General features: G+C 36.2%; 1 protein-coding gene and 1 long non-coding RNA gene across 2 annotated transcripts in view; both read right to left on the bottom strand.

Moving 5' to 3' along the window:
* The window catches only part of LOC127855484 (WD40 repeat-containing protein SMU1), a 60,965-nt gene that overhangs the window by 23,817 nt on the left and 16,028 nt on the right, over window positions 1-21,120 (bottom strand). The window contains exons 6-9 of the mRNA XM_052391128.1: window positions 12,228-12,316; window positions 7,101-7,241; window positions 6,193-6,288; window positions 693-820 (exon numbers count right to left, since the gene is read on the bottom strand). Coding sequence (XP_052247088.1) covers window positions 693-820; window positions 6,193-6,288; window positions 7,101-7,241; window positions 12,228-12,316 — 454 coding nt within the window. The remainder of the gene's footprint in view (window positions 1-692; window positions 821-6,192; window positions 6,289-7,100; window positions 7,242-12,227; window positions 12,317-21,120) is intronic.
* Window positions 1,658-4,149, bottom strand: LOC127855493 (uncharacterized). The gene is made up of 3 exons (XR_008037567.1): window positions 4,114-4,149; window positions 2,483-2,755; window positions 1,658-2,179 (listed from the first exon to the last, which is right to left on the bottom strand). It is a non-coding gene; the product is annotated as an uncharacterized LOC127855493 (long non-coding RNA).

The following is a 21,120-nucleotide window of genomic DNA, read 5'->3' as shown; positions in this document are numbered from 1 at the left end:
TTTTGTATATTGGAAGACCACTGAATACAGCGTAGAATTAACAATGATAAATCTGTTTTTGTATTAAGACAAAAAACTGCATACCTGACTACTTGATTGAAACATGCTTATTGGAAGTATTGACAATGATAAATCTGTTGTTGTTGTTTTTTAATTTAGAAAGACTATTAACTGGTCCCCCGTTGAATATAGCCGTTGACTCTGTTGACTATAATATACAACAGGTACAGGCTAATGTATCGGCAATTTTAATTGGATAACGCGAAGACCAATCGATAGCGCTGTTCATGGCGTTACGTTACAATGTTATGGTTCGCGCGAGGGGTTTCCCAGATTATTTTCTAATCTCTCTATCATTCAGTTGAAAACTAGATCAAATACAAAGATTCACATGCTCACAAATTAAGAATTTCCACTTTTAAGTAACTCGAGGATATAATATATCATTTAGTATTCAAGCTGCATATGTATTATGAATCTTATTTGACTAGAACGAGCTTTTATTCTTACCTGTCAGCTGTCAAAAAGTTCGGGAAAATAAACCGGAAATGGTACACAGATTACTTCCCCTGATATGTTTCTAAAAATAACCGGTCCAAAATTGGACCGTTAAAATTAGCCTGTAACGATCCCTATATAGAGAGTAGCGATAGATAAGGGGAGGTTACCAATCTAGAAAGACTATTGATTACCTGATTGCCTGATCAAAGGATGCGCTGAGAAGCTGGCCGTTGTCCTTGGAGAAGTTGACGCATGTGACCCCCTTGTTGTGGGCCCTCTCAAACTTACGTAGGCACTGACCAGTGAGAATCTTCCATACCTGAATGCACGCATTGCCAAGGTTATTAGAAAAACACATTTAAACCGTTATTATGTGATGGACACAATGTTTTACCGATTTTTAATGGTCCGCTCAATTACGAAATCAAATGTTCAGCCAACACTTACAACCAACACACTGAAAATCTTCCATACATTAATGCATGAACTGTCACAGTAATAAGCAAATAAGTCATGAAGATATTTCAATAAGCAAACTCTGAAAAATTACTTAGGCACTGTCCAAGAAGATCTTCCACACCTGAAGGTATGCATTGTCACGATTATTAGAAAATACTTTAAAACCAATATTTTTTATTCCAAAATAATTTTTGTAACAAAGTTTGAACCTATTTATTTTAGCTTAATTGCATCAAAAGCCTACGCTTATTGAAATGCTCTTGCATCTATTGCCTCGGTAGGCCGGTTCTTGGTGTCTATATACGGGAGATCTAAAAAAACAGAGGATCAAACCTGCGACCTCTCAGTCCATAGGCGGACACCAAAATTATCCACTATGCCACTTTCGCCCAATACACACATTGTTACCGAACTTAGCAAATAAGTCAATAAGATATTTCAATGAGAAAACTTTGAAAATTTGCTTCTATAGATCTGCCTCATACATATCTACACAAACAAGTTCAGTAAAATATCTCCATATTACTTGATGTTATTGAGCAGACATTTTTTTAACCATTTTTGCAACAGTGACCTTGACCTCAAACCAACTTGCCCAAAATGCAACCCCATGCTATTTCTGTATGTCAGCTAGAAATAAGACTTGTTGGACGCCAATGTTAACCTTAACTTCTGAAGTACAACAAGATGTGTTTGTGAAACACAATGTCCCCCTATATGATGTTTGACCTTGAAGGATGACCTTGACCCCTATATGATGTTTGACCTTGAAGGATGACCTTGACCTTGACCCTTCACCACTCAAAATGTGCAGCTCCATGAGATACACATGCATTTCAAATATAAAATTGCTAGCTTCAATATTGCAACAGTGACATTACATGAGCAATTTTGACCCATATATTTGACCTTGAAGGATGACCTTGACCTTTCACCACTCAAAATGTGCAGCTCCATGAGATACACATGCATGCCAAATATCAAGTTGCTATCTTCAATATTGCAAAAGTATTCATAAAATAAGCGATTGGGCCACATATATTTGACCTCTGACCTTGAAGGATGACCTTGACCTTTCACCACTCAAAATGTGCAGCTCCATGAGATACACATGCATGCCAAATATCAAGTTGCTATCTTCAATATTGCAAAAGTACTCATAAAATGAGCGATTTTGGCCACATATATTTGACCTCTGACCTTGAAGGATGACCTTGACCTTTCACCACTCAAAATGTGCAGCTCCATGAGATACACATGCATGCCAAATATCAAGTTGCTATCTTGAATATTGAAATACTGCAAAAGTGTACAATAAATGAGCGATTTTGACCCATATATTTGACCTTTGACCTTGAAGGATGACCTTGACCTTTCACCACTCAAAATGTGCAGCTCCATGAGATACATATGCATGCCAAATATCAAGTTGCTATCTTCAATATTGCAAAAGTTATTGCAAATGTTAAAGTTGGCCACATATATTTGACATCTGACCTTGAAGGATGACTTTGACCTTGACCTTTCACCACTCAAAATGTGCAGCTTCATGAGATACACATGCATGCCAAATATCAAGTTGCTATCTTGAATATTGAAATACTGCAAAAGTGTACATTAAATGAGCGATTTTGACCCATGTATTTGACCTTTGACCTTGAAGGATGACCTTGACCTTGACCTTTCACCACTCAAAATGTGCAGCTCCATGAGATACATATGCATGCCAAATATCAAGTTGCTATCTTCAATATTGCAAAAGTTAATGCAAATGTTAAAGTTGGCGCAAACCAAACTAGAAATGGCGCGGCAGAGGCCGACGCGTATCCCCACGCCGAATGTTTGACCTAGGTGTGCCCCAGGGTTGGTAATGGGGCCATGCATAGCTGAGATTGACCGTATTGTCATAAGAGAAGTTCATCATCAATTAGAAGTGAATTGGTGTAGAAATGAAGAAGTTATAGTAAAAGGCAATTTTGGGTGGGTGTGACATATGTGGGCAGGGCGCCCCAGGATTGGTAATTGTGCCATGCATAGTTGAGATTGACCGTATTGTCATAAGAGAAGTTCAGTATCAATTTGAAGTGAATCGGTGTAGAAATGAAGAAATTATAGTAAAAGGCAATTTTGGGCGGGTGTGGTCTATGTGGGCGGGGCCCCAGGGTTGGTAATGGGGCCATGCATAGTTGAGATTGACCGTATTGTCATAAGAGAGGTTCAGTATCAATTTGAAGTGAATCGGTGTAGAAATGAAGAAATTATAGTAAAAGGCAATTTTGGGTGGGTGTGGTCTATGTGGGCGGGGCGCCCCAGGGTTGGTAATGGGGCCATGCATAGTTGAGATTGACTGTATTGTCATAAGAGAAGTTCAATATCAATTTGAAGTGAATCGGTGTAGAAATGAAGAAATTATAGTAAAGGCAATTTTGGGTGGGTGTGGTCTATGTGGGCGGGGCCCCAGGGTTGGTTATGGGGCCATGCATAGTTGAGATTGACCCTAATGTCATAAGGGAAGTTCAGTATCAATTTGAAGTGAATCCGTGTAGAAATAAAAAAGTTAAAGTAAATGGAATTTTTTGGTGGGTGTGGCCTATGTGGGCGGGCGCCCCAGGGTTGGGATTGGGGCCATGCATAGTTGAGATTGACCCTAATGTCATAACAAAAGTTCAGTATCAATTTGAAGTGAATCCGTGTAGAAATGAAAAAATTATAGTAAATGGAAATTTTTGGTGGGTGTGGCCTATGTGGGCGGGGCGCCCCAGGGTTGGGAATGGGGCCATGCATGGTTGAGATTGACCGTATTGTCATAAGAGAGGTCCAGTATCAATTTGAAGTGAATCGGTGTAGAAATAAAGAAGTAAATGTAAAATAACCTAAAAAACTGAGTGATAATTTCTGACGCGGCCCCACCCCAACCGCTATAACTTTTGACCCAGGGGTCAGATCAAAATTCCAAATAGTGCAGGGTCGCACATATGCTCATAGCTACCATGTGTGTAAGTTTCAAGGTTCTAGTGCTTTTAGTGTAGGAGGAGATAGTGGCCAGGACGGACGGACGGACGGACAGACGGACGGACGGACGGACGGCGGAGATAACCACAATATCCCCACCTTTTTTTCAAAAAGCGTGGGGATAACAACCAACCAACCAACCAACAGACCAACAGACCAACCAACAGACCAACAGACAGGGCAAAAACAATATGTCCTCCACTACTATAGTGGGGGACATAAAAGGTACCGAAGGGGTGTAATTCTGCTAAATTGCTGGTCAGAGTTATGGACCTTGCAGTGTTTTTTGTTATTTAAAATTCAGGGCCGACATTCTGCCTCATTCCCAATAAAAAAAAAGGTAAATAGTTTTCACAAACGGGCCCTAAAAATTCCCATTTGAAGGTTTCCAAAAAATGAACCTTGGTAAAATATAACATTGAAAACATTTCTATTCTCAACTTTGTAGCAATTGTTAGCAAAACAACAACAACAACACTAATTTCCCAATTTGAGTCCCGGCTCCATTCCCAAATGGTGAAAAAAAACACAATGCCTTTGTATTCAGCACGTGACCCCCTTGTTGTGGGCTCTCTACATGAAACTTACGTAGGCACTGCCCAGTGGGGATTTTCCATACCTGAATCCAGGCATTGTCAAGGTAATTAGCAAATACTGTGAAATCAATAGTTTTCCTTCGAAAATAATTTGTGTGGCTTTTTCGTGGGTCCGAAATAAAATGTTCAACAAATGCTCTCTTTTTTTTTAAGTATTATATAAGACATTTTGAAATAATCCAAGAAATTATGATTAAGCAAGAATAACAGATTAACTGAATTCACAAAATTGTGATGTGAACTTTGATGAATGCATAATAAGTCAGTAGGTTATTTCAATGAGGAAACTTTGAAAATGTATTGCCAAGAGAAATGAATAAAACTCGCTATGTTTATTTCTTCAGATAAGTTAGCTTAGTAAATGTTTTATTTTAATGAAGAATATGTTGTTCTACAACAAAATTTTACAATATGAGATCAAACTCGATTTATGGGTATACAAACTGAACATCAGCAATCATGGCATAAGCTGCAAAGGGCTATTATTTTAATTTGCTTTTAAGCAAAATATTCCAAACACATGCTAATTTGACTTAATCTTACCTTTGAACCAGAGATTTACTGGATGGTGATCTGTTGACTGATGTTTGATCATTTTACAATCTTCCTCATTTAACACTTATATTTTCATGATCCAAAATGAAAAATGACATTGGTATGACCATGGTTCAAACAGAAATCTCAAACCTAAATTCAAGCACTTTTTAAGGACTTTTCAAGGCCAAATTTTCATTTTCAAGGTCAAGAACAGTACGCTAGTTTCCTTTAAAAAATGCATTTTCAAGCCAGATTAACACAGTAAATGTCATTTATTTGCTCAAACACATTAAACTTATTCCATATTAACTCATACATGTTATTTAATTACATACAAATACATGTTATCCATCCTTAACTCAATGAGTCTCACATATGTATTTACTTCTTAAAGTTATTACAAACAAACACATTGCTTCTCAATTTCATGTTTTCTGTGTGGGTTTCCCCTTTCTTGTGGCTTTTCAAAGCGCTTTCCCCCATCCCCCCACCATCAATGGTCTTCATACAGACCCGACAATGTGCTTTTCGAATGTCATTTGTTTTCTGTACCCAGGAATATTCAGTTAACCAGCCTGGTTTGAAACGACACTTCCCCATCGCTGCAATTTCACTCACGGAAATTGATCACAATAAAGAACCTCTGACGTAGTACACATAATCTGTGACGTGAATACATAACATTTCGTAGTCAATAGTGTACGAAGCTTATATTTCGTACTCAACTTTTTGCGCGAAGGAATTTATGATAAATTTCGTAATATTTCCCTTCAGAACAATTTAAGTTTATAATTAAAGCGATGATAAAAGTAATTTTGAGCAGAAATTAACATTTTCAAGGCTTTTTTACATGAAATAAGCACTTTTCAAGCACTTTTTCAAGGCCAACCTTTGTTCAAGGGCTTTTCAAGCCTAGGACTCGTTTTCAAGCACTTTTCAAGCCCTGTGCGAACCCTGTATGACACTAGTATGACTGGTTTACATTGTCAAAAATAACTTATTTGGCATTGAAAAATTGAAATAATAATCCATAGAGGTAATCATGAAGTACACTGTCAGACTGTCAGTACTTCTTCATGTGTCTAACCTTGATTTTTCCACCTTGGTCCCCAGTAGCCAACATTTCTGAATCACGACTGAAGCACATGCACAACACAGCATCATCCATCATCATGAAATTGTCCTGAAAAAAAATATATACTTACCTTAATAACTCAAAGTTTTCGGACAATATAAATTTCCGGACACCCCACTATTAAGCCAAAATAATTATTTTTTGTGATTCTTAATTTTGGGACATACGGATTTCCATCCATAATTAAAGCACTAAAATTAATTTTCCAACAATATATTTTACAGCGCTATTTTACCAGATTTCTGCCTCTTTTTTGTCCAAAAACTTGAGTAAATACTAAATATGGTATATCAACATAAGGATTACATTTTCAATGTATCAAATTGTAAGGCCATTGTTTTTATAGCAGTGTACATTTGAAAGTAAAGGTATAAGCAATTTGTTTCTTTTAGAATACAAACTCTCCATTATTTACACCAAGGGTCAAAGTGGGGATATTATTTAAGAGGTGGAGAGATGCTTAATTTTGTACTTTTTTTAGCTAATGGAATTTAACTCCAATGTCATTTTGTTGGTTTCTACTTTCTGATTTAAAATGTTTTTATTAAATACTTATTTAACACATTTGGATAAAACTTGTCTGTTTTCTGACAAACAAGTTCTTATTAATAAATTTCTAAACATGTTTGCATAAAACTTGTCACAACAGTACAAACATCAAATTACTATAGGACACAAAGTCTTTAGACAAGCTAAACAATTAAGACACTGGTTCATTCTTCTCATCTGTTTCATACTTCATTTTTTACAGCAAGAGGAATTATAACTCGTGTCTCATCTGAATCCATCACTTAACAATACATTCAAACACAAAGGAATAAAAAAAATCCATCAGTCACAAACAACCAATCAATCAGTACCTGGGCCTGGTAGCGCAAATCTTTGCGGATCTTTCCTGTCGTAAAGTTCCACACCTCCACAAATCCGTCCACTGACCCTGTCACCAGGTACTGACCATCCGGTGAAAACCTTGCACACTCAACATGGGCCTTCTGGCCAAACTGAAAATTTAAAAAAAAAAAAAAAGTTATTAATAATCCTCAGGGAAAACAGGTTTAAATGCATGTACTTAGAGCGCCATTCCAGATCAGCCCGTGCAGTTCACACAGGCTTATCAGGGATGACACTTTCTGTTTTTATTTTACTTTTTGTTTCATGGAAGTCTCTTTTTAGCAAAAATCAAGATTGCTGGAAAGTGTCACACTTAAGGCACATGAATAAAGCCCCATTTTCCCATAGCGGGGCTCAAGTTTATTGTACTGTACTCCACATTGGCCTTCTGGCCAAACTGAAAGTAAAAAACACACTGTACTTTACAATGTTTTATGCGCAGTCTTATACCCCTAAATTTCTATTTAAGAAAATGGTGCGCATCATATATTGGTACAACAGATTGTGCAATAGTAAAATGGCGGCAGATTTAACAGTTATCTTAATTATTAACAAGAGTTCCGCGGTCGGAGATGACCGCATTGAAGCCGGATTTTTTATTTAAATGACAGGAAAGTAACTTTCGTGTTTTTGTCAATGCAATACTTAAATTACTGAAATATTGTTCAAAGGTCAAAATGAAATGTAAGTACTTTTCAAGGCATGAGCAAACCTTGTGTTATGTTTTGAATGCATGCATATACATGAACAACAATAACATTTAAGGTCACAAATATGAACTTGAATTGACAATTAGGAAAGTTTGATCTCAATTTTTTTATTAGCAAATTAGTAACATATTGTTTGAAGTTTCCATCAATTTCATTATCAAATGTAAGAAAATAAACTTAGATGAAATAATACTATGACACAGTGACCTTGACCTTCAAATGAATGACCTTGAAATGTCCAGTGGTTACTTACTAGTTCTGGCCAACCTTCATGTCAAGTTTCAAGACTCTAGGTCCAAGCATACCAAAGTTATAACAACTTTAACATTTTTACATTCAAGGTCACAGTGACCTTGACCTTCAAATGAATGACCTTGAAATGTCCAGTGGTTACTTACTAGTTCTGGCCAACCTTCATGTCAAGTTTCAAGACTCTAGGTCCAAGCATACCAAAGTTATAACAACTTTAACATTTTTATATTGAAGGTCACAGTGACCTTCACCTTCAAATGAATGACCTTGAAATGACCAGTGGTCATCTGTTAATCCTGGCCAACCTTCATGTCAAGTTTGAAGACTCTAGGTCCAAGCATACCAAAGTTATACCATGAAATAAGAACTTTAACATTTTTACATTCAAGGTCACAGTGACCTTGACCTTCAAATGAATGACCTTGAAATGACCAGTGGTTACTAACTAGTTATGGCCAACCTTCATGTCAAGTTTCAAGACTCTAGGTCCAAGCATACCAAAGTTATAACAACTTTAACATTTTTTATATTGAAGGTCACAGTGACCTTGACCTTCAAATGAATGACCTTGAAATGACCAGTGGTCATCTGTTAATCCTGGCCAACCTTCATGTCAAGTTTGAAGACTCTAGGTCCAAGCATACCAAAGTTATACCATGAAATAAGAACTTTAACATTTTCGAGCACGCCGCCACCCCGCCCGCCCGCCCGCCCCCCCGCCCCCCCCGCCCGCCCGACAACATCAATCTATAAGCCGAGATTTTTTCGAAAAAAATCCGGCTAAAAATTTGATCCTTTAATATGGTATAACAAAATTTGATACATGTTTGCGCGTTATACATGGTAAAGTATGAACAAATTTTAATATACTGATATTTGTGAGGAAACCATGATGATTCTCACTACTGAAAATGTATTATCACACTGGTATTTTTGACCGCCCACTAAAAAATATGAGTACATTGTGACGAGAAAATTGACCAAAAACCGAGCTCCAAAGGTGAAAAAATACTGAATTTTCAAAGATATTAAACATGTTTGAGCTGACAATCTTAAGAGGACAACTAAATAGCAGGAGCACGTTACCCTGACATTTAACTAAAAATGAGCCTCTATCTGGTAAAACAGAGTTTTATGCTTGTGTGAAATATTGGATCTGGACTGGTATTCATAAAGCTCCTAAGGTTAAACTTAAGAAAATTCCTTAAATAATAAAAAATTCCTTAGGTCTTTTGCTCTTTCATTTTGGTGTATTTTTTCATTTAATTGATTTACTTATGTCAATTTTGCATGGAAGAACAGTATTTTGGCATTACAAAAATGAAATCATTAGAATTTCAATAGAAAATTGAATTTTATTTTTTTTCCCTTAAATCCAACTTATGTTAAGATTTGCCTTAGCAGCTTTATGAAGACCAGCCCAGGCACTAGTTGTCATATCATACCATATTTTGTTAAACGCGCTCAGGACGGCTCGCTTACTAACGAATTCCCTGGACGAGTTTAATGAAATATGGTATGATATGACGAGTGTCAGATCTTTTTTATCACATGCTTTTAAAAAAGCAAATTAAATAAATATTTAAGCAAACATAATGATAAATTCTGAATAATGTTTACATTTCGTGATGTCATTTGACAGTGCAACATCATTTCAGTAAAATAACAAAATGCGATTGGTCAATCAAACGAAAACTAAGCCAATGAAAATGCTTAACAAGAGCTGTCACCATAGGATGACTTATGCCCCCAATAAACGCTTGATAAAGTTATGAGCTTTTTTCGAAACCTAAACACAGATTTCGAAACCTTAACAAGGACCCTAAGTTCAAGGTCAAGGTCACAGGGGTCAAAGTTTTTGTGCGTAGGGAAAGGCCTTGTCCATATACACATGCATACCAAATATGAAGGTTATATCTCAAGGGACATAGAAGTAATGAGCATTTTTCAAAACCTAAACGCATATTTTGAAATCTAAACGCGGACCCTAAGTTCAACATCAAGGTCGCAGGGGTCAAAATTTGTGTGCGTATGGAAAGACCTTGTCCATATACACATGCATACCAAATATGAAGGTTACATCTCAAGGGACATAGAAGTCAGACAATACTAACCTTCGTCGGACCGACAGACATATCAGACATATTATGACAAGGTTCAATCGATTTTGTAATTCCTTCTCCAAAAATTCGATTTTGCAATTCCGACTCCAAAAAATATAATAAATATCTTTAACAATCATCGTCTGATGCTCTATGGGATTCCAATATTTGCCATCAAAACATGCAGAACTTAATACGTTAATACCAGTGTCATTTTTATGTTTTCGATCTATTTGTGTCCGCCAATAAGAATAGCTCGCACATGTTCCGTTATACACGTTATTTTCCGAAATAACTCCGATCACGCGATACTATATTCGTAAAATATTCTTAACGTAGAGACGGAATTTGCCGAGTGTGTTCCGATGTATCTGAAATACAAACTGTTGCAACTCGGTATATTCCGTGACAGCGTCTGGAAATTTCCAAACGGATATTTATAAAGTACTAGTTCCAATCTCATAAGTGCATGTCAATTCGCAAAATGCGAGAGCCAGGACCATGCAGCAAGGTGCTCGCATATGTTAGGGGTCAATTGTTTTCACTGTAAACAGCATTGCGAAGCGAAAATAACGATGACGTATAATTGTTTTCAGGTGATTTCGTTTTCAAAATATTGTTGTCTTCTTTCCAAAAGATTATTTCACAACCAATTTTATTGTCTATATATTTTGTATTGTGAGATTTGCCTGATATGCTGAGGTTTCTTACCAAAGTATTACCTGGTACTGATACTATTTTATTGAGAATATTGGCAAAACAAAGTCGAGACTCAAGTGATTGATCATCTACTAATTGAAGGTACCTCAAATGAGCAGGAGACTGCTGAACCTGATAATGTCGTAGACTTTGACGCAGAAACTCAACAAATCAATTATAATTACTGTAAAGATGACAAGAGTGATTACTGTTCAGATTTTCAGGAGGAAGGAGACAATGAGAAGAAGATAATCAATTATTTGAATTCCAATCTCTATTCCGATATCTGATAATATCTACTAATATATAGTAACATACTTGTTTTATGATATTACTAGGTACATGTAGTACATACTTGATATATGTCATTATGATATAAATAAATACTATGTGTAACCGTCATTTCATTTTGTGTTTTCTCTCTTCTTGTTTGGTCTGACAAACACTCATCTGGTCTGACAGAATTTGTCAATCAGTCAGACCGAATGTCTGACATCAATCTGGAAGTTTGGTATTGTCTGAGAAGTTATGAGCATTTTTCGAAACCTAAACGCAAATTTTGACGGAAAGACGGACAGACAGACGGACGGGCAGTCCGATCACTATATGCCCTCCGACCGGGGGCATAAAAAGTATATTACACATGTGTAAGATAAAAATATTTGTAATGGTTATATTACATGAGAAACAGGGTATATCATGTGATAAAGTATTGTTCAACATTAGCCTGTTAGCCTGTTCTGAAGGCACAGGCTAATCATGGACAACACTTTCCACCTAAACTCAATTTTCGTAAAGAGACTTCCATAAAACAATAAATGTTGGGAGACACTTTACACACATGCATTAAACCCCTTTTTCCCAGAGCAAGGAATATATCTTTTCCGATTGAAGCACTGCAATACATACTTAGATAGTTTTGTAAAAATGTGCTGGGAACTTCAAAATATTTTATTATTAAATAACTCTTGTACATGATTTTGAAGCACTGTCAAACATACTTTGATAGTTTTGTTAAGCTGAGTTGGGAAGTTATGATATTGTGTTATCAAAGCACTGTCAAACATACTTTGATGGTTTTAGTTTAAACCTATTTATTTTAGCTTGATTGCATCGAAAGCATAAGGCTTATATAAACGTTCTCGAGTCCGTTTCCTGGGCCTAGAACCAGTACTTGGTGTCTTTAGGAGAGATCTAAAGAACGCTCCCACGATGGGGATCGAACCTGTGACCTCCTGGTCGCTAGGCGGACAATATATCCATTACACCTTGACGACCTAAAGCTGGGTGGGGAAGTTATGATATTTATTTATCAAAGTAATGTCAAACATACTTTGATAGTTTTGTTAAGCTGAGTGGGGAACTTCTCTTCCTCTTGCTCCTTCACAGCTGCCTTGCCACGGAACACGTCTATAGTTGTGCCTGGATTGGTAAAGATGATATACCCATTATGGTTCATGCCATTAAATAGGATTGAAATTCTTATATAAAACACATCACTCGTAATGCCTGGATTGAAAATATTAAAAGATCCAATATGGTTCATGTCATTCGGTATGATTAAAATTCTTATATGGAACATGTCAGTCGTTGTGCCTGAATTGGAAATGGCAAAAGACCCATTTTTTTTAATGCCTTCAAGTATAATTGAAATTCTTGGGTGGAACACTTCATTCGTTGTGCCTGGAATTTGAAATGACTAAAAACCTGTTGGTTTTATGCCGTTCAATAGGATTGAAATTCTTATTTTAAGCTTTTTTTATTATACAAATATGTTATCCTGCAATCCAATCTTTATAGAAAAGTATTGTTTTTTTAATATCTTTTTAGGGTTATTTTAAACACAGCCAGTATTAAGAAACTGATTTTTCAACTTCAGGCTAAAGCAAATTTGCTAAATTGTGTTGTCACTGAGCAATAGTTTGAATCTAATACGGCATTTGCCTTATTTAAATGGGGATTCCTTTGACCTCATGTTTAGGATAACTCTTGTATTATTAGAAACATGATTTTGACTGCTTAGTTTTAAAATGCACAAGCATAATATTACAATAAACAAAATAGACACAAGAAGACAATGGATGGCCCTTAAGCGCTCACCTGAGTGAGTGTAAACCAATTGTAAAAGCCTTCATCTGGTTTTAAAACACTTGAACCATATTCAAACATGGTTTAAATAATGTAAAGATTAATATTTAATTTAATTAATTTAGTTTATTTAATTTGAGCAAAATAAATGTGGTTTCTCAAGTTCCAATATGGGTTTTCTAAAGATTTGACCTGGTGACCTTGTTTTTGGATGCACATGACCTGTGTTTCGTTTAGATATTGTCAAGATAAACAGTTTGATAAACTTTCGATAAGAATGAATCATAAATGTGCTTTTTATAGTGGAATTTTATATAATCAGATGTGACATTTTGACCAAGCTTTTAGACTAGGATTAAAATTTGATCTAAATATTGTAAAGATGAACATTCTGATCAAGTTTAATCAAGACTGGATGAAAAATGTAGCCTCTTGAGTACAAACAATATAAAAGTTGATACAACACGAAATGCAGCCTATGATAGACCGATCATAATATGTCACAATACGCACTTCTTGCAATTAGGTGAGCTAAAAACCTAACAAAATTTGACTGACTTATTGTATGAGTGAATTAAGCCTCTTCAGTCTTGATTTTATGCATGTAAAGTAATTTATTTTAATTCAGAACAAGGGCTGTTTGTAAAACATGCATGCCCCCCATATGGGCTGTCAGTTGTAGTGGCAGCCATTGTGTGAATACTTTTTTTGTCACTGTGACCTTGACCTTTGCGTTCTTGAGTTATCATCCGGAAACCATCTGGTGGACGGACGGACCGACCGACATGTGCAAAACAATATACCTCCTCTTCTTCGAAGGGGGGCATAAATATCTATTTAGTTATTACAAGGTATAGCTATTTATTCATAACCAGTGCTTTCATTTAAGTAAACAACTAACAATATCTACCCTAGCACTTGAACACTGTATAAAAAAGTCTTACTCAAACGGATTTTTAAGACAGTCATTTACGTATGGAAAGCTTATAAACAAGAGCTGTCAGAGGACAGCGCGCTCAACTATTCGAGTGCTTGACATTATAATGTAAGCCATCATGGGGAAATTGTTAATATTCAATATTTTATTAGACGATCTTTCAAAAATAAAAAAAAGGAAAAAAAAAAAATTTTTGTTGGCGGGGGGGGGGGGTTGAGAGGGGGTATAATGTGGGGTGTGGTCATTTATTAGACGATCTTTCAAAAATAAAAAAAAAGGAGAAAAAAAAAATTGGGGGGGGGGGAGGTAGGGGGGTGAGAGGGGGGTATAATGTGGGGTGTGGTAATATATAAGATGATGTTTAAAAAAAAAAATTGGGGGGGGGGGTAGGGGGGGTAGGGGGGGGGGTGAGAGGGGAGTATATTGTGGGATGGGGTAATTTATAAGATGATGTTTCAAAAAAAAAATTGGGGGGGGGGAGGTTGGGGGGGAAGGGATTCTGGGTAGGGGCGTGGGGTATTGTTCGGGTGGAATCCATTGTGGTATTCAGGTAAGTGTTGTTTTGTCAAAGTATTAATAAAATGTGATCATAAATAAAGAAGTTATGGCAATTTAAGCAAAATGTTCGATTATCTAAGTGTAAAAGGGGCCATAATTATGTAAAAATGCTTGATACAGTGGTCTGCTCTTGTTTATAGGTTGGGGTCATGTTGGTAAACAAGTATGCAAAATATAAAAGCAATATGTCAAAGGATATAGGAAATATTTGGGGTAGTACGCAAACTTTAACATAGATTTATCAATAATATGCATATTCTAAGTATAAAAGGGGAAATAATTATGACAAAATGCTTGATAGAGTTGTCTGCTCTTCTTTATAGGTTGGGGTGATGTTGGTTAACAAGTATGCAAAATATGAAAGCAATATGTCAAGGGACAATGAATATAAATTGGGCAGTATGCAAACTTTAACATTTGCTGCATATTCTAAGTGGAAAAGGGGCCATAATTATGACAAAATGCTTGATAGAGTTTCTGCTATTGTTTATAGGTTGGGGTCATGTTGGTAAACAAGTATGCAAAATATGAAAGTAATATGTCAAGGCACAAAGAAAATATTTGGGGTAGTACGAAAACTTTAACATTTGCACGCTTACGCAGACGCTCACGCCGATGTGAGTAGGATAGCTCCACTATATATATTTCATATATAATAGTCGAGCTAATAAAATTAACCAAACATTTCTCCAACATTAAAATGAAAATTTAACTACAAATATATAGAGTATATTTGATGATTTTGGTAAGTTATAGCTATAAATTAAAGAGAGGTCAGAGAAAATGAAATTTATTTTCTATAAACACTAGTTAATTAAAAGCAATGACCTATACAATTTTGTGGAAATAATAACCGCCTGACGTCCAAATAACGACATCATTTTAATGTATAACAGTGAAAGTTATCAATAGTTGTCACTGTTATTTTTCACTGTTTGAAACATCCAAATATCAATTTACATCACTGATATCTCCCTAAAAAATATGTATTATAGTATAAGGCCCAATCCAAGAAATGTGTTTGTCAGAAACACAATGCAGTCCTACTCGGTTACTCCTTTCTCCATCGATTCAACAAGATCAGGGCTAATCTATTTAACTGTTCAGGGGTCATTATCAAAGTGGTGTGAAGCGCTGATCACTGTTGGAAGTGATAACATGAGGGGATTTATTGACCATATCTAATTACAAGATACTGGTGTAGAATGCTGAGAATTCAGAGGGTTAAACATTGCTCACACACTAAATGAATAAGATTGTAGAAAAATACAGGGACATGCATTTTAACCCATATATGCCTAGCGTCAAGAAAAAAGGCTTTGGCAAACGGCGTAGACCCAGATGAGACGCCGCATGATGCAGCGTCTCATCAGGGTCTGAGCTGTTTGCTGAAAGAATTTCAGTAAGAAATATTCTAAATATAGAAATAAATATACTAGACATCCCTAATTTTGTAAATGGATTGATCCAATTTAGAAGGATGGGAGAGTCCACTAGGCATTAATGGGTTAATAGGTATCAAAGAGTTAATATTAATTAACTAAAGCACAGTTTAATAAAGAGCATCGTGGTTGTATTTGAATGATGGATTAAAATAATAAAAACAGATCAGAACTTGTACATAGTTTATTATTGAATTGAACAACATATTAATCAATGTTAATTAAACTATGTTATGGCAAGTATATAATGCGAAGAGTATGTAATTATCTCAGAGAATACTGAGTAATTATAATTGTGTTATATAAAATTATACCGCAGATATTTTCCATTACACATAATTATCAAATTGTTCAGAAGTAAACAATTGAATATTCCTTATGTTTTCAATGTACATCTATAAACCCGTTTATGCCTAGTGGACTATCCCATCCTTCTAAATAATTGGATCAATGTATTTCCGAAATTAGGGATGTCTACTTTATTTATTTCTATAATTATATAGAATATTTTTTTACAGAAATTCCTGAAGCAAACAGCGCAGACCCTGATGAGATGCCACATCATGCGGCGTCTCATCTGGGTCTACGCTGTTTGCCAAGGCCTTTTTTCTAGACGCTAGGCATAAATGGGTTAATGTTCATATAAACAAGTTGAAATAACATAAATAGTATGCCACATAAACTTTATAGAATTCTTGTCAATTTATAATAATAGAATGATAAGCTGCTATATACATGTATATTTTGTATTGTCATGATTGTAACCCAAACTTTTCTAGCAAGGAAATTTAATGGAAAAAACATTAATTTTTACACCAAATACCAACTTCACCTTTGTAATTCACATAACAATTGTTCACATAATAAACATTCCGGGTAACTATGTTACTAATCAGTAAGTTAAAAAACAAATTTGTTAACAATCAACTTTACAGGAATTATCAACATGAGTATCCAGCATGATATTTGCTAGTGGAGTGTTGAACTGGACTTAAATTATATAATTAAATGAATTAATTAGATGTAGTCGCCTGTGGTTGATAAATATTAAATACAAAAATGTCTCAACTTAAAGATCAACATGAATTTTGCATTGATCTACTTCAAACATATTTTCCATCTGTGTACTGGTTCATCAATCATCATAATTCTTTCTGAAAAACAAGGACATTAATTTATTGTTTGAAATTCTTCTCTGTAAAATAACAGCATGCTTGTATTTGTGTACACTTATCTTTTTTTATATGTAACCACTTACACACATAAATTGTACATCTATTCAGATTCAAGACATAATTTCCAACACTATGTAGGCAAGCTAAATTAAGTCAGTCGAAAGGTTGCGCCGCTACGGTACCTGATCAATTAGATTTTATTAATGATTAATACTAACGATAACTAACATTATGTATAAACTTATCGATATCACATGGGTTCAAACCCTTGCAACTTCCTACACAATCTATAAAATAAAACATTATGTATATCAGAATTAAAGTAAAATGTAATTATGCAGCATAAGGCTACAAAATTTGAAAGCAACACTTTTGCTATTGTCGCCATATATGGTATTTCCATTGTTTTCATTATAGTCAAGGACTTTCGAGAAATTTCGGGAAATATCTTTCTGTAAATAATGTGTTGTTTTACCTTGGAGTTGATTGTGCCTGTGGCCGTAGTTTGCGCCTTCGTCCTTTTTGTGGTGTTTCCTCTGGTTTCCGTTTTCCTTTCTTCCTCAGCCTGAGCGCCAGTTCTCCTGGATCTGTAACCACACATTCCCCAATACGGTTGATATGTGAATCTGGACCTAGATCGAATTCTATTTCTCCTTTGTCTGTTTTAGTAAGACTACCACATAGCAGAAAATTTGGCATTTGTTTCGAATGGTCCCCAGCGGTCAAGTAATAGTCTATGAGACACTGGACATTCTTGGACATTTTTTCGATTGTACTTATTGGGGGCATCCAAAGCTGTGGATTTCTGTAATCTTCCAATGACTTTGCATTAACTGGCAATATTGACATTTGACGTATTTCATCAAAACTGAAGTCGTCCGCGTTTAGCTTCTTTGCGCAATACAAGTACTTTATAAGTTCCGTGTATATGTCTGGGTTCAGCTTTACGTGTATGGTGCAGTCAGAGGGGTGTTCAAAGTCAAACAGTGACGATCGCAAGTGGGGGTATTGCAGGAAGACCTCAACTGTTTTTGTATGTGAAATTCCATGCAACTTTGGAAGGAAGTCATTGCCAGCCATACTGAGAACAAGGGCTAATTTCATTCCAATGTTCTTGTCATTCCATTTTTCCTCCAATGCGGTCAATATGCCTGTCACATGGTATGTGTCATAGAGACCGACTGGCTTCTGAAGTATAACAAAGACACTATTTTTGAACTTCCCGTCTGATGTACGGGGCCAACCATGTGACAAAGCAAACATGTGGATAACAACCGCATCAATATCCCCAGATGTGACGATGCTAACACAGGCGTTTCCATCTAACAAACGATCCTGGTATTCAGTCAGCCAATCAACTTGGGACATTTCGGCCTCCCCTTTAGTTTGTTTAATATATGTAAGGATGTCAATGTCTGGCTCTTTGTCTGCATACATCTTGGCACATATTGGATGAGCATATCTCGGGCAACAGCAGCATTTAGGATGTTCTGGGCATGAGCAATTTGACATGTGTAATTCGCTGTCTATGCTGATGGTGATAGGTTTCTGTACTTTAATTTTGTGTATATTTCTAGCCAAGTATGTGCTGATGAGACTTTTTCCCTGTGGTGTTGTGACAATTGAATTTTTGTGGAACGTTTCTGAGGACAGCATTTCTTCTGAAGTTTTAAGATGGGTGACACTGTATGCTTTTTTTGAAACTCTTTGTGATCTTGTTGCAGCCTTGAAATCATCAGGAGTAAACTGATATTTTTCTTCACAGATTGCTAACTCCTGCACATTTGGCAATTGCAGTTGCGTTTTCTTGATGACACCGTTTTCAATATACTTTAAATACTGTTGACCAGACGATGCATTTGTTTTAAATTTCACCCCAGCAAATTCAATTGTTGCATGTGATGCAGTCTCCATTACTGGTTTTGGAATGCTTCTTTTTGAAAGGAAAATGAGATTGTGTTCTTCCAAAATGTTGTTGTTTTCTTCATTGGTGTTGCTAATTGCCTCATGTACTGTCTTCACCAAGGCATTCTTCATACCGGATGATTTCAAAACTTTTGGTTTCGTACAGTCTGGTTTGACAATTGCCTGGCAAGCATTCATCTCTGAACTAAGACAATCGAACCGCTATAGCTGTTTTTTAACAGTCTTCTTTCTGACATCTTCTCGCCTGTCGCGATCTGTTTTGGTTTCAGTATCAACTTTCGCAAACATTCGCCTGATAGTTACTCCTTTTGTTGATTTCACTTTTTGCAAAAGCTGTTTCGGTCCAGCTACATCATTTACATTGGTTATGTCTGATTTTGATGTACCAAACAATCCTTCCTGGGCTGCATACTTTTTAATCAAGAACTGGCCAAGCTCTTTTGTTTCAGAGTCAAGCACTGCAGGAGAAAGTACGGTCTTGTTATTATCATACACATTGTACACCTTTTCATCTTCATCTAGGCATATACCGCCTTGTCTCAAAATCAGGCTAAGTATTCTTACAATGTATTTCTCATCTGTGTTTGTTGTGCTAAAACCCAGCAATTCTTCCTGAGTTTTTTCTATCTTGCTATGTGCTGTTCTTTCATGGGTGTCATCCAATACATCTATGAGCGACATTCTGGGCAAGACGGACGCCACTGTCGAACCGGATCTGAATGCCTTAAGTGCATCCTTATGGTCCATCTCTCGCTGGGTATCTAATGCAAAGTTTACTTCACTTCCTCTATTGGGGGTACTGAAAAGCGAGTGTTTCATGTTTTGGTAGTATATTCCACTTTTGTAATACTCGTGTAGAAGTTTTGTAGTAAATGCTGCGTAAGAGGATGCACCATTCAGGAACGAAAATGGCAGGCTAGATTTCACAGCAGCTAATAACAAGTTGTATCCCTGAGGACCTCCGAGACGTTCAGCAAATGCTATTGCGCATACTTCATCACAGTGAGTCATGATGTCCCTATGAAGAGCAAACGTTCCATTTCTTCGGGAGCCTTCCTCAAGAAAGGAAGTGAAGCTCATCCAATGTGCATCAATATTCTTTGAATCCAAGACATCGGTAATGACTACTTCTTTTTTATCAGCATGGTACTTTTGAAGAAAGACGATGAAGAATGCAAGATGTAATGCTGTGGACAATCGCCGTATGTATTTTGTACCCATTTCTATGTGATCAGCTGATATCAGCTTCCTCCATTCCTGAAAGTCTTCGTCACGCATGTATTTTAGTATGTGAAGAACTCCGGCATCTTTGTATGCACTGCACAAAATGGTAATTTTTGATTTCCGTAAATGTAGTGCTGGAAACTCTGGCAGAAATCGCTCGTACTTCTTACTAGTATCGCGTAGTTTCAGTAAATTGACAGCAATTTTGTGGTCCGGGGCAAATAGAATCTTATTTGATGTTTCTTTTGTGTTGTCCGTTTTTACCAATACATCGTCAAGAATTTCTTTTAGCTTTTGAATATCATCATCGCGACCAACAGCAGGGGGTGGGTGTCGTGATAAAAGCGGAGGCAGATTGTACTTTTTAAAGCCAAGATGAGACAACACTCTGTTTTCATAATGATCTGCGTTTCTTGTCGAACTAACAGAGGCTTCAGTTGTAACTGTACTTGAATAATCCATTGGGTGTTGTTCAACATCTATATCTTCTTCAACATCACTATGTACTTTGAAAATCAGGGAATCATCCAAGGTTGAATTCATAATATCAGTTCCAGGCTGCCTATCATTTATGCTCCGGTCAAGCTGAATGCTCTCAAGCTCCTCAATTGCATCCGGCTCTATTTCAATTTCATCCGTTTCTGTTATAACATCTACCCCAATGTGAGACAATTCCTGCAAGTCTTCATCCTCCTGTAGAAAAAAAAACCATAAAGACGAAATTAGACCTTAAATTCGAAACATGGAATGTTTTTTTAAGGGCTACGAGAACCGAAGTAGAAGTACAAGACAAATCATAGCTGTAAGTATTTTAAAATCCAATGCCCAATTTTGTGTGATAGTGATGTCATTTACACCTAATTAAATATCCACTAT

Source organism: Dreissena polymorpha, chromosome 13 (genome assembly GCF_020536995.1).
Source record: "Dreissena polymorpha isolate Duluth1 chromosome 13, UMN_Dpol_1.0, whole genome shotgun sequence".
NCBI classification, from domain to species: domain Eukaryota; kingdom Metazoa; phylum Mollusca; class Bivalvia; order Myida; family Dreissenidae; genus Dreissena; species Dreissena polymorpha.
This window is presented reverse-complemented; position numbering and strand designations above follow the sequence as displayed.